At 36.9% G+C, this 14939-nt stretch overlaps 1 protein-coding gene across 2 annotated transcripts in view; it reads right to left on the reverse strand.

Moving 5' to 3' along the window:
• pfdn1 (prefoldin subunit 1) overlaps window positions 1-14939 on the reverse strand; it is a 95694-nt gene that overhangs the window by 64279 nt on the left and 16476 nt on the right. For both annotated transcript variants that reach the window (XM_039774931.1, XM_039774932.1), the window contains exon 2: window positions 6887-7053. In XM_039774931.1, the coding sequence (XP_039630865.1) occupies window positions 6887-7053 (167 nt within the window). The remainder of the gene's footprint in view (window positions 1-6886; window positions 7054-14939) is intronic.

The following is a 14939-nucleotide window of genomic DNA, read 5'->3' on the forward strand; positions in this document are numbered from 1 at the left end:
TGGTGCTATAAATATTTGGAATTAATTTATCTTGAAAGCATAATTACTGTACCTTCCTCTTTGGAGATGGTTCATTGCCCAAAGTAACTATGGGGATACCATACCCAGTAAGAGCATTTGCTCATCTCATCAAACACTTGGGCTGAAGTACAGGACAAATCCACTACTGTCAATCCACTACCAGAAAACCCTTCTGTGAAAGCACCATTAATGCTAAAATGTACATACAGATTTTGGAGCAAAATATGCTGCCTTCTAGACCACATCTCTTCCATTAATGGCAATGAACATTTCACCAAGACAGCATAAAACCACATTCTATGTGCATTACAAAGGCATGGATTCAAATGGAGAGGCTGCTCCTTGACTGTCCAGCTGGTAGTCCTGACTTACTCCCCAGTTGAGAATGTGTGGTGCATTTTGAAGCACATCTTAAGAATTGTTTGAGAGAAGGAGAGGATAAAATTATACTTGAAACAGTCAATAAATTATTTTGTTCAGTATCTAAACATTTTTAAGTTAAGTGTTATAAGAAAAAACAGTGGCAGATTCTTTACTGTACACACTTTTCTGGAATATGTTGCAAATATCCAAACCAACAGTTTAGTTTTGAAACAACAATAACATTTGTAGGCTGCAACAGCAAATAATGGGCTATTATAATTTTTTCAAGTCAAAGATAATTTAATCCTTTACTCATCATTGCTTTTGGTTGTTATTTGCGTTTCCATAACGTTCCAACTTTTTCTGAGTTAGGGTTGTACATAGCTTCCAACACTCCCACCTCTGCATTGATCCACTGGTAAATTATGCAATCGCTTAAACCCCCAAGGTACTTTAACTCTTTCATCATGGGTAGCTACTGATTTCCAACCTGAAGAGCAAACCACGTGCAAGAAATAAACCACATTCAGCTGGAAAACCACAACACTGACTGCAAGAAATCACATTATGAGGAGGCCAAGAGGAAATTAACAAAACAGTACTGATGCAACTTTCAGTTCTCCAAAGTAGCTGATCTTCATACACCATCTGTGCCTTGTTTAAAATAAAACAGCCACAACTTAAGGGGTAGTTGCATCCTGTACATATTCAACAACTCAGCAATAGCCAGTCCGATTTTTTCCTTTTCATGGAATGCCAACTGCAATTCTTCCTATTTTGTACCTTCCTTTTCACAGCCTGGTATGTTAAAATTATAGGAACATATTGAATTAATGTTATTCAGACAAAAGAGTAAAAATGCAACACTGTTTCCATTGTTCTTGTTCTCTAGTTATGGACAATGCTTCAAACTGTACCCCAATGCATAGGGAAAGGGCAAAACTGTACATCATACATCACTGCATTGTGGGGCATGGATGACATCTTTGGAGGATTGCCTTGGTTGTTAACACAAGTCAGTGGTGACTTGCTGTACAGTATATAAAAAAATGTTTGCGCAAAAGCAATGACAACCAGGCAAAAGAAGGGAACTGGAGAAGGGATTATACCTGAACAAAATGAACAGGGTTGTAAAGCAACATTATTAAACAAGTTGAGCTAAGTAAACAATGTGTATCCATTAAACTCTGTGCAAACATTATTAGTGAGCTTAAAAGTTTTATATCATTAGAAGAACATGAACAATTTATTAATGCCTGGGTCCAGAGTTGTGGTCACGCATTAATTAAAATGGGACTGCTGGTTAATTCCAAACCACTTCCTGGAATAAGAATAGGAATTTCACCCCCCTCAAGAGAAAAACTACTGGAATTGAATTTAAATGAAAGATAAACAAATACAAACATATCAAATACTTGAAGACATAATGTATTATCTGCTTTCCAATACATTTTTTCAACTTATTTTCATTTCCACATGAAGAAAACGTTAATATTTTATATGCATCATTTACTCTGCACAATAATTTACCAGAATAATACTGGGCAACACGTAATAACAGGCCACGTCCCCTCAGGACTTGGCCTCAGCAGCCAAGCATTAAAACAGGAAAAGAAAACCTTACAACACAATAAAATTAGAGAAACCAGCAGGGCTATGGAAAGAGTTCAGTGTGAAATGTAAAACCCTGAACTCAATATCAAACTTAGTGACAAAAGTATAGAGCCATAGTTTAGGGTACCTACATTTCTCCATAACTTTTGGTTAGTTTTGATTTACATTTCTCATTGTTATTTTTGTTTTGCCAAAGGCATGGGGTGTGGTTAATGGAACTTGGAGATGAGAGTATGCCTCGAAAACGTTAGAGAGAGTCAATTTCAGAAGTCAGAAAAACTGTTGCTAAAACTTAAATGCTAAACTGTGAACACTGTCAAAAGAATTGCTAGACATCAATAGCCAAAAGAAGTATATTACTTAAAACACACACACTGAAGTTGTTTTGAGGTTTGACTCAAAAATCTTGGAAGCTACACTGAATGTCGGATGGGTTTATAAAGTGCCACATTAGTTATGTGGTGCATTGTGCCTACTGGTAGTTGAGACACTAGCAATGGTGTAAAATATCTTGACCACAGCTACTAAAAAATCTGAAAAACTTGAAAAATAATAATAAAAACATGCTAATGATAACCCATAGAAAACACTTTCAGTAACTCTGGCTAAAATATTTAATCCTAAGAGATGCAATCTTAGTGATGTTGAGAATTTAATGATGATTCAGTGCAATAACAACAAAAACTATATGAATGAAAGAAAATAAATGTATGTTCTTCACCTACACTCTTATGCTGGTTTAAGATGTTTTTAAACTTGTTAGTATGAAGACAAATGAAAGTTATAATTAATTTATAAAACTATTTGTATACTATTTTAAATTTACATATTCATTTACCATTTTTCAGTTCATTGTTTAAATAATTTCTCTTTTTTAAAAAGAATGGCTTCAATAATAAAAGGATCTTGCATCAACCAGTAGTTTTTTTGCACAATTTAATTGAAAAAACATAAATCAAAAGTGAAACTGATTAATTTAGGCCTTATGCAATGCTACAAAAATGAGTGGGCAAAAATACATAAAAGAAAAAAGTATTCAGTCCTGTCTTTCCTAAAATTTGCCATTTGCAAAGAATTTTCATTTTGATATACCACTATTCCACTCTCATTAATATTATCGAGTAGCACTATTTTGTCTTCCACAAATGTTTTCTCTTTATAAATAACTAGCAGGAGTACCGAGCGTTGCCCGGGAATGTATAACCGGTGAATTTCCGAAATGAAAGAAACAGAAGAAACAGTTTTCTGATTCATATTTTATTGTAATAGGTAATATAAATGGTCACTGCAGAGCATTTGGATACACCATTTTTTGTTTTCACTTGTGGTGCAAAAATGAACAAATTCTGAGGACTGCCCACTCTAGAACATGCTACGTGGAGTTGTCCGTGTGAAAAGCATGGATTTTCCAAATTGACGCCTGCAACTTGCAGTGACTGCCCTTGAGCCTTATTAATTGAGATAGCAAAAGCCAAATGAACAGGAAATTGTAGGCGTTTGAAATCAATAGCACCACAAATACGGAAAGCCAGTGAGTAAAAGTAGCACTGAAACCGTACTGGAAAAAATGGCGGGGAGGGGTGGTCTGTTTGTAAGGAGCATCTGTGTTGAACCGTGCGGGCATCTAATGGATGTTAGGGATGGTAACCACAGAGAGAAGCGATATACAACCGGTGGTGCGTCTGGGGAAAATGGTGGGGGAAGGATGCTGTCTTTTTAATACAACAGATGTTGGTGAATGAAATACAGCACTATCAGTGCGTGTGGAAGTGTGACCTATGGAAACACTGGTGTGTCAGCCGGTCACGCTTTCTGGGTCGTTCATGTTTTACATCCATACGGTAGTTGCCCTTCACCTGATCAAAGCAGTCGGCCTTCTCATACTTGGACACTTCCGGCATGTCTTGGCAATTTAAAGAAACATGGGTAAAAATCGATGCACAGAGACCAAAGCTGTCGCTAGATGGCGCTGAGGTGAACATCTGTTGCAACGTGCGGCCATCTTAACGATGATAAGTACGGGGACGTGTGCCGAAAGTTGTGTCGGTGAAAAGGTGCCCTGCGCTTCAGCACGAACATTTTTCCCAACCAAACATACCCCATGACCTTTTCCTGGTCACAAAGGAGCCCCATCCCCAGTTTGGTGCCAATCGGACGCCCAGAGCAGATTTTTATGGCAGACAAACAAATATACATACATACACACACATACATAGACTCTGCTTTATATATTAGATCTCCCTGTAATATCTCTTGGGAGTCTTTCCTGCCCAAGTACAAATCCCAGACTGATTACAAATAGAATAGTACAATGTGCATTCCTCTCCTAATCTTCCCAGTACTTTCTCATTACTCACTCCTTCTGTGTAGCTTATTCTCTTCATTTTTCTTCAAAACCTCATACTTCGAAACATTAGACATTCAAATCTCAGCTTCATAAAGTGAAACACTACACACTAGTGAGTTTATCATTTGCTTCCTCAGTTGTTTTCTATTCAGTCTGTTGGTGAGGAGGACACTTCTTTAATTGAATACAAATTTGGTTGTTGCAATTGTTAATACAACTTTACAATTACAATATTCTGTCATTATGCTCCAAAGATATTTAAATTCACACAATTGTTCTAACACCCTTCCATATCTAGTTTTTAACCTTCATTAATTTTTTCATCCCAATGTTCTACCATTATATTTATAAAGTTCAACATACTTTGTAAATGTGTTATATTAGCAATTATCATGTGATCATTAGTGATCATATCATTTGTCCATAAACCTATATCCATATTTTCTAGTGCCTCTTACTCAGTTACTGCCACATGAACACTAAAGAGTGACCCTCTTCCAGATGGGTCTATTTCATTTTTCACCAAGTCTTACCCTTGTTGTCTGCCACATACAGTGGATTTAGAAAGTATTCAGACCCCTTCACTTTCAGCAAATTTTATTCTGTTGAAGATACAAGTGAATGTTATGCATTCCCATAACAGTTCGTATAACAACTGCTGTATGTTGGCAATATATATGCTGCTCCATTAGCTAAGCTGCCTTTATACCAGCAGGAAACAAATGGATCAATTGATTTCAAAGTCAGTGACAAAGTCAAATATTATACTGACAACATTCATGGCAAGAGAAGTTGTTAAGTATTAATAGAGATACAGTATGAGGCTAAAAAATGACAGCTTAGAAACGGCTTTTTCCTATTTCAGGCTAGGTTCTATGGCCCTCTTTTTTCCAAGGTTGTCTGCCAATGCTGAAACAAAATAATGTATTGATTACTACCCAATCTAGGATGTTCAAGTTACTTGCAAATGAAGCAATGATGGTATATATGTATAGACATGCCTCTGGTACAAGCATGCTCAGTGGAAACCAGTCTTTTATCTTCAAAGGAGGCAATTGTTTAGTTAGAAAATCTGCTGAAAATCAGTGAGAAAGTCTAGATCTTTGTGTGACACATACTGCTGTCTTATTCAAAGCCAGATTAATCTATCAATTTATTTTTGTTACAGAAAGAAAGGCCAACAAAAGTCCTTTTGTAGGCAGAGGGGCACTCAGCAACACCTTCATCCAAACCCGTACTCTAAGCCACCACAGAGGATAAAGAATGTTTCCAGGCCCCCATGCTTTCACATAGTGGTGGGTGTGATGTTATGGCCTCAGCTTGGCCCTGCGTGACAAACATCCTCTGGAAGCTTTTGAAGAGCCCACCGACTGACTGCTGCCAGATGCTGTTTCTGCAGTTTTATGAAATGGAAGCCAAGCAGCCTTTGTCCTGCGTAGGCAGCTGTAACAAAAGCTAGAAAAGATCAGGCCGGCGCCTGCTCTCTCCTCGAAGCAGAGCCTCCTTTGTAACACGATGATGTCAGGCAGCAGGGAGCTAAAACAGCTCGGCAGAAATTAATACCACTCTCTAGATACATAACAAGGGCTTCATGGGGCAATGAGGTAAGAGACGCAGAATCTGCTGGCAGCTCCCCAAAACAGTAGTAGTATATTTGGGAGTATCAACTATTTGGTCCTCATTACGACTAATGTAAAACATCCACAACCAGCAACTTGGAGGCGTTTTTTTTTTTTGGTATAAATAAGGTCTCCCACAAACACATTCTGAGCACCCAGGCTGTCAGCAGCAATCTAGGACCTTGCAAATCTTTATTTTGAAAATCCCACAGATGGCACTGCTCTAAAACAAATTGTCATTCCAGACGCTTAGATGTGGCTTCTGCTTGACACAGAGAGGAAGCACAAACTTGATCCACTTGCTGTGGCACTGAAAACAATGAGGCTTGCCAGCAAAGGCAGAGAGGCTGTACAGCTGCATTTTAAATTAACTCCAGCATTCCAATATCCGCCTTTTCATGAGAGAGCCTGGAATGCAATTAACCAAGTGTTTGCTCAGATCAGTTTCCATTTCTAGTCTATTCCTATCACCACAGACCCAAGCCTATACGTCAAATGGGCAGCAGACTCCATGCGTTTAGACTGTTGACCATTTACTGTGATTCTAAACTCTTTTCAAAGTTTAGCTACTAATGAATGGAAACTTTTGCTTCTCTGAAATTCATGCAATTTCCTACCATCTGGATACTTTAACAGAACAAGTCAAATCTAATAAAATATTAATACAGATATATCTACCGATCAAACACAGCATATGATGGGGGTCAGAAACAGGAAACTAAGATGCACATAAAATCCCTGTGTACAGATCCAAATTGCCTACTGCAACAAACTCTACTACATAACTACACACATAATTACTCTACTTTCATTTGAACTTTGAGTTACGCCTGAATTTGTTTGTTGGTTGTCTACACCAATCTGTATTTCTTCCCTATGTTTTCAATGGCTGAGACACCACATTAGGATTCTTGCAACTCACATTCGACCCACTCCTTCATACATGCGCGTCTCTTCTGGGAGGGAGCCGATTTCTGAATCCGTCAGATGTGCATGTTTCTTCATGCGGTTCAGCTGTTCAATCTGCAAGTCTGCTAGTTTCACCTTCTGCTGGGTGTCGATCACCTTGGCCTGGAGTTCTGCAAAAGCCTTTCAAGAAATATAGGGGAATCATTAATTCAGCCAACATTTGCCTACAAATGTAATTTAACATCAACAATGTAAGATATCTTACATTTTCTAAACAGCAATCCGTTACAAAAAAAAAGGGAATAAGGACATGTGAATTGTTCCTGAACTACAAATGTATGAACTACATTTTGATAATCTATTCAATGAAACAATACAATTTGGAAACTAGTGTTCATACAACTGAGGCCAGTGATGGGGAGAATTACTACACACTATAATATGATCTTGGGAAAATGTGACTGCATACATTACTATTAGGGGCTGAAACAACACTATAACATAGAGCTAGAAAAAGAAAGTATTTTTGCTCAGACTCAAAGAATTTCATAGGTGCAATTGATCTTTCAGAAAAAAGCCATGGCTCTCACGCTAACAAAGTATTCAGGAAACATTCATGAAAATACACTACTGGTCAAAAGTTTCAGGACACCTCTGTTTTTCTTCAAATTTAATTGGCTGAAGTGCAATGAATGACCTAAAACGGTGAAAAGGTAGGAAGTAAACTGCCTGAGCTTTAAATTTAAAGTTCAGATCAAGAAAAACTGAAAAAAGGAAATGTCATTATATTACAAATGGGCCTTCTTCAGAGAACAAGTGGAAAATGACAAAACATACCCCAAAACTGAGAAAAAAAGTCAAAAAAGGCCTTCAGCACTGTCACTATCACTAAAGCTTTAATTATTTGTTACCACTTCTCAATCACACTTGTAACAATGCCATTGGCAAAAATGAACTTTTTGTTGTCCAAATGCACAACAAAGCCAACTGCAAATTCAAACAATAACACCATCACAAAAGCAACACTCATAACTATTAAACTACTAAATGGGCCAATCTGCCCACCACTATTATATAACCACAAGTTATATCAAATTAAAATAAAAATGCATTCTGATTAAATATACAAAATTATACTGCAAGTCTTGATAAGCATTTCCTTAAAAGCGTACCACATGCTTTTGATGATATCATGAAGGTTAAGCAAAGCCATTAACAAAAAAAAGTGATTTTAAAGGAACTCATGCATGCATACAGAAAGTAAGGGTTAATCTCTCTTAAGATTGTTTATGACTGCATGAATTTATATTAGCAAACTAGACTGAAAACATGTATCTTATTATCTGGATTACACCCACAGAAAAAAGAGAAAAAACAATATAGGACATAATTTGACACAGTACAATGAAACTTGGTGCCAAGTTTCTAGTTAATCAACTGAATTACAACATTAATCTGCAGTAACCACAACATTCCAGAATAAAATTTTAACAAATCTATATATATTACAGGAACAACTTCTACTATAGTGCAGTTTGCTGCTGGCCTGCTCCTGTTTACTTGTTGTAATTACACATTATCTTTCTCTCTTTTGGTCCTTCTCCAGTCCAACTTTTTCCAGACAACTCAGGTCTCTCTTTCAAATTATTTTTTAGTATGTCAGTCTGAAGAGTTCACCTGTAGCCACTGTAATGATTTAATTCCATCCAGCCACTGACATGCACCACTTGTGCTGTATTACTGTTGTCAATCGGCTTGCTCTAATGCTATCTTTAGGTCAGAGTGGTTAGTATAACTCATAGCTAAAATCCAAGGGCTTTGAAACATAAATACGGCGGCAAAAGATTTAGAGCTTTATTATTTTTACTTTGCAACTCAGAATTAGACCAACAAATGATTATTGAGTGTAGATGTGTTGCTGTATCTTTGAGTTTAGAAAAATTGTCTACAATCTTAAAGTATCTTGACTTATATGATCTCTGTTTTGTTACGATTGGATCAATATAACTTGTATCTTATGTTTTGACATATTTTAATAAATCATTGTAATAAATCATTACAATAATGGAATATGTTCATACGTCTATTTATAATAAGCTAATTTAAGAATTTACAGTTAAAGTTTTGGCATCTATAAAGTCAGAAGTGATAAAGGCTGACAAGATCAACATATACATATAGTGGATTCAGGAAGTATTTAGACCCCTTTACTTTCTGCACAATTTATTATTCTCTAGTGGTAAATATAATACTACCAGAACTTTTATATTTGATATTAATACCTGTGAAATTTCAATATACTCAATATCTATTCAAATCTGCACTGTTGAATTAGTTAATTCTAAGATAATTCATTGTATTTTCATTTAAACAAACTCCTAAAAGGTGTTCTTGTAACGCCATTGCAAATAATCTTTTTCATCAAGTTCCGAGTCCTTGAAACTATCATACCTCTTTTATTCAAGAACGACTCTAGTCTAGCCAATTTACCATAAACACCTGATTGATGAAGTGCTACTGAGATGGTAATGCCATTGTTGGGTTCTCCCATCTCAGTAGAGGACTTCTGAAGATGTGTCAAGAGTGACCACTGGGTTCTTGGTCACCTCCCTGACCAAGGCCCTTCTTGCCTCATTACTTAGTTTTGCCAGACAGCCAGGTGTAGAAAGAGTCTTGGTGGCTGCACACTTCTTCCATTTCACAACTCAAAATGAGTCCTTTGTATGGTAAATCTTAAAGTACAGTGAAAGACATAATCCAACGTTGGGACAATAATAGCGTGTTTCGTTTTGGATTTTCTTTGCAGATTTATCCGTTTTTGAACAGCACACTGCACAGGTACGAGTTGGATTCCATTTTTTTCTGTTGGAGGTATATCATCAATAAAATGTCTACCAATATGATGCTCTGGATTCATCTGTGATGTGCTGGGTCAACCATGTCTCTTCAGTGGAGTGTGGATAGCGGATTTGCAGCAATGATTTGTTCTACGAGCTGGCATGTAAAGTTTGCATGAGATACAGTTTCGCCAGCTTTTTGTTTGTATAAGACGAATCCATTCCAAATGCACTGTTCCACCAGATGAAGAAATATCTTTTTGTAGTATTTCTTTTGTTGCATTTCAACAATTTTAGCTACACAATGTTCATTTTGCAAGCAGCTGACAGGGGCACACATTTCTACAGCAAAAGCTCAGGTGAGGAAAAGAGTGTCCCCTTCAGGTGGAAGGGATGGAGGGGCACAGTAGATATGAACATGCTAAAGACAACTGCCTGATATTAAAGTGGCTTCTTAAAGACACTGTGCACCATTTAACTACCCAGTGTTCATTTTGTAGGAGTAAACGGCAGATAAAGATTATCATTTCATGCTTTCTACATGCTTTTTTTTTTTTAAAACATTTGATCAGTTTTAATCTGCCATTATCAACTGTGCCTGTAACATGCAAGAAAAAGACTATTATCTATACTAATAAAAGGCAAAGCCCTCACTTGACTGACTGACTGACTGACTGACTCATCACTAATTCTCCAACTTCCCGTGTAGGTAGAAGGCTGAAATTTGGCAGGCTCATTCCTTACAGCTTCCTTACAAAAGTTGGGCAGGTTTCATTTCGAAATTCTACGCATAATGGTCATAACTAGAAGCTATTTTTCTCCATTTACTGTAATGGAGTTGAGCTCGAAAGCCATGGGGCGGAGTTTCGTGTGACATCATCACGCCTCTCACGTAATCACGCATTACGTAGAAAACCAGGAAGAGCTACAAAAAGCGCAGAAGAAAACATGCATTATATAATTAAGAAGGCAGCGAAACAATTAGAAGCAAGCGAGTGACATATATATATTCAGTGGCTCACGTGAACTGACGCAATGCGCAGACAAAAAGCAACAGTTCCAAAGAGTGCTGAACAAAAAACAATTACACTGCTACGCTCAAATAGACAAACCGCACGCCGTTGGCGCAATAGTAGAGGCTTCGCCTCTAGCGCTGACTTCCGAGGTTCGATTCCCGAGAGGGGATGCACTAAGTATGTACGCGCGCTTCTCGATTCATTTTAGCCTCGCATCCCCTTGGTTTGAGACGTATGAAAAATATGCGGTTAACGCAGAAAGACAGATCACCAATTGAAGCTTTATGAATAATGGATACTTTATTCGCGATCAATGATTGTTTTGGTAAAGCCATACTCAGTGTATTCATTACATGAACGGTAAAAAAGTAAGAGCAGGGAGGGTAACTTACTGAGGCACACAGGCAAAACCACAATAGCACGCTGGCTCGATGTACTGTAGTGCGCGTCAACTCGATCTGAATTGCGCGATCACATTCAAAAAATATTTCTTTTCAAGTTCTATTTAGTCCATATGTGTCAAACTCAAGGCCCACGGGCCACATCCGGCCCGCGTGTAATTATATCCAGCCCGCGAGATCATTTTATATACTGTATTATTGTTATTAATGGCCCGGGGATATGAAGCGCTGGTAACACGATAAACTACAGATCCCATAATGCAGCGCTTCAGCTGCCTTGCCAACACTTACGCGTTAATCAAGTCTAGCTTATGATGCTGCAAGTTATTGCAAAGCTAGCCCACACGATACCGAAGAGAAAAGGTGATTCTGAACATAGAGCCTTTAAAAACCGATGGGAGGCTGAGTATATGTTTACTGACATTGCCGGTAAACCCGTGTGTCTCATTTGTGGAGCTAATGTGGCTGTAATTACAGAATTTAATCTAAGACGGCACTATGAGACAAAACATCAAGATAACCTGAAAGACCTGAATGCAATGCACAAGATACAGAAAGTAGAAGACTTAAAGAAGAATCTGACACTTCAGCAGACGTTTTACCGCGCAAAATCACAAAGTGATTTCAAGTGAAGCTACTTTTATGGGAGACACAAATGCACCAGTGCAACTTGCCCCACTTTCCCTTTTGCCAAGTAATCTTAAACCAAATCGGCACAACGGTGTTCCCAAATACGCACTGATAAACTGAGCGCACTGAGTTCGCACGGCGCTTTGGTGACTTTGAAGAACAAAAAAAGAATTTTGAGTTGTTTGCAACCCATTTGCCGTCGATGTGGAAACTGCACCTGTGCAGATTCAGATGGAGGTGATTGAGCTGCAGTGTAATGGCACACTGAAGGCAAAGTACAATACTGCACGGCCCGCACAGTTTATTCACTCCATTCCCGCAGAAATGCTCCAGCTCCGTCTACATGCGGCTCGAACCTTGTGCATGTTTGGTAGCACATATCTGTGTGAGAAGCTCTTCTCAGTCATGAAGACTAACAAAACAGCACACAGGAGTCGCCTCACTGATGAGCACCTGCAGTCCATCCTGAGAATCTCCACAACACAGAACCTCACACCAAACATAAACGAACTTGTTGCCAAAAAGATGCACGGCGTCCAAATCTGATAAAATGACATAAGAGCAAAGACAACTGAATGATTTGATTTGTTATTGCTGAAAAGAACAAATTTTATTTATATTTCCAGGTTTTGTTATGCACCATGTTCATATTTGAATTTGTATAATTTTGACAGGATATATTTTTATGGAGAGCAAAATCTTTTGGGAAATTTAAGTTTATTTTTAATATAAAATTACATAAGAGTAAAGAAATTTGAATGTTTGTTCTTTTAACGTTTACTTTATTTCTAACTTGTATAATTTAGACAGGATATATTTTTATGGAGAGCAAAATATTATAAGTTATTTAAGGTTTGAGTTGATTTATTCTGTCGACTAAATAAAAATTCCTTCTATTTAAAATTTAAATAGAACTTGAACAGATCGATAGTTCATAATATCCACAGACTTGCACGTAAGAGCGGAGTCATCCTTTTAACAAGCAGTGTATTGCACTGATACGAAATAGCCTGCCCATTTAATTATTTAGGAATGGATAAATAAATTAAGATTTTGTACAAATAATGTTTTTCATTTTTCTTCCTTCATGGATTCTGGCACCCCCAGCAACAGTTGCTCGCACCCCAAAGACCCCAAAGACTGTATATATATGTGTGTATATATATATATATATATATATATATATATATATATATGACAGCAACACTCATCACTCACAACAATGACAAAACAATTACATTGACAATCATGTTACGTTATTTTCAAAATGTTTCCTTTTCTTTTCATTACTTCTTTAACACACTACTTCTCCGCTGCGAAGCACGGTATTTTGCTAGTAGAATAATAATACCTGCTATTAAAATGAGATCCTCTTTCAATTTAACAGTAGAATCCCTAAAGCCTACGAAAAAAGTCATAAACGCAGAGCCACCTTAAATTGCTTCACACTTCCTCATCATCATTTTTGTTTTGCAAATGTGTCAATCAGCACAAGCAGCCTGCTATCCCATCCCCCACTGACACAGCTGAAATTCTCCCAGCTCAAGTCTGTTTATCTGGGTGTGAGGTGCCTGGAATTGTATAGGGTAAATAATATATATCATTATTTGGAACACATGCATTTCATGTGTGTTCCGTGTCTACAACGATCTGGATAAATGTAGGATGACAGGAAATGCAAGGCAAGAAATGCTGAACACATAAATAAAACACATTTTTTCATATTATAGTAAAAATATTAATAAAATGTAAATGTGAAATGTATAATGTGTGAAAAGTGAAGTTCAAATATCAAATACTTTCACAAAACATATAACAAAACAAGTGTGCCTTTATTGAAGAATACAACCAAAGAGAAAAAAATTATTCAGTTTACATTTTGCTGTCAATATGTAAAAACTGAATGGGTTAGCGGTAAGAACAGCTGCCTCTAAATCAAGAGGTTGTGAGTTTGAGCATGGGTCTTTCCCACATTCTCCATTTTAAGCAGTGAGCTGCTATTATTATTACTGTTATATAATAAAAACAAACATTTGATTTGAGTTTGTAATACCCATTGTAGTGAAGTGTATGTATTCCAAATAACAATATATTATTAACCCTATACAATTCCTAGCACCTCACACCCAGATAAACAGACTTGACCAGCTGCGTCGATATGGAATGGGATAGCAGGCTGCATTTGCAAAACAAACACGCCGACGAAGAGGTGCGAAGGAATTTAAGGTTTCCCAGCGTTACAACTTTTTTTGTAGGCTTCAGGGATTCTAGCGTTTAAGGGGTGGTCATAACAGGCATGGCATTTATTTGATAGAACTTAAAATATCTCATTCACATGGTCACTTATATGACTATGAGAGGTATTTTCTGCAAAAAAGGAAATGAAAGTTAAAATCATAAAATGAAAATTCACTCTCTTTTGAAATTTCATTTTCAAAGTCTATGCGCAAGAATGCTGCAAAAATAAAAAGCAAAATGCAAATAAGCACTGGTGCCACCTACTGCTCATTGAATTTTCATTTTCCATTTTCACATTCTCAACATTCAGTCAATATACGGGGCTTTGCAGATCAAATTCCCACAATTCTTTGTCCTTCGGCTATATCCATTTCAATCAATACAGTACTTCTCACTTCGACTGTGTTTAAGTAACATCATTTTGGTCTTTTTCGCCTTCATACTTAGAGCTTCACAGCAAAACTGTCTCACAAAATCTGAAGGCCACGCATAATTTTAGTTAAGTAATTAATGTGCTATTTAATTGCAATAGTTAACATGACAAAAAATAGCCTTTGTTATGTCATAATTTATGTTTATTTGCACTGAAGTGGAAACGGAATGCTTGCATTTTTTTAGTAGTATTATAATAATTTTAACCTTCTACAGTTTTCAACACCTTTTCCTCTGTCTCATTCTCTTGTAGCTGATCGTAGGCATAGGTGATACGGTAGCGATTATTTTTGTTCACTATGAACACCTTCCATAATACGTAATTTTCATTTAACTCATGCTTCTTTTTCCATCATTTATAAGATTTTTTTAAACCACCTCATTAAGAAATATAGAGTAACAAATATGAACTGAATTATCTATCAATTAATATATTAATAAACAAAAAGAATGAAATTTAAACAAATTGGAATCAATTATCTGACAATTCTAGAAAGTATTGAACATATCAT

Source organism: Polypterus senegalus, chromosome 13, assembly GCF_016835505.1.
Source record: "Polypterus senegalus isolate Bchr_013 chromosome 13, ASM1683550v1, whole genome shotgun sequence".
Taxonomy (NCBI): domain Eukaryota; kingdom Metazoa; phylum Chordata; class Cladistia; order Polypteriformes; family Polypteridae; genus Polypterus; species Polypterus senegalus.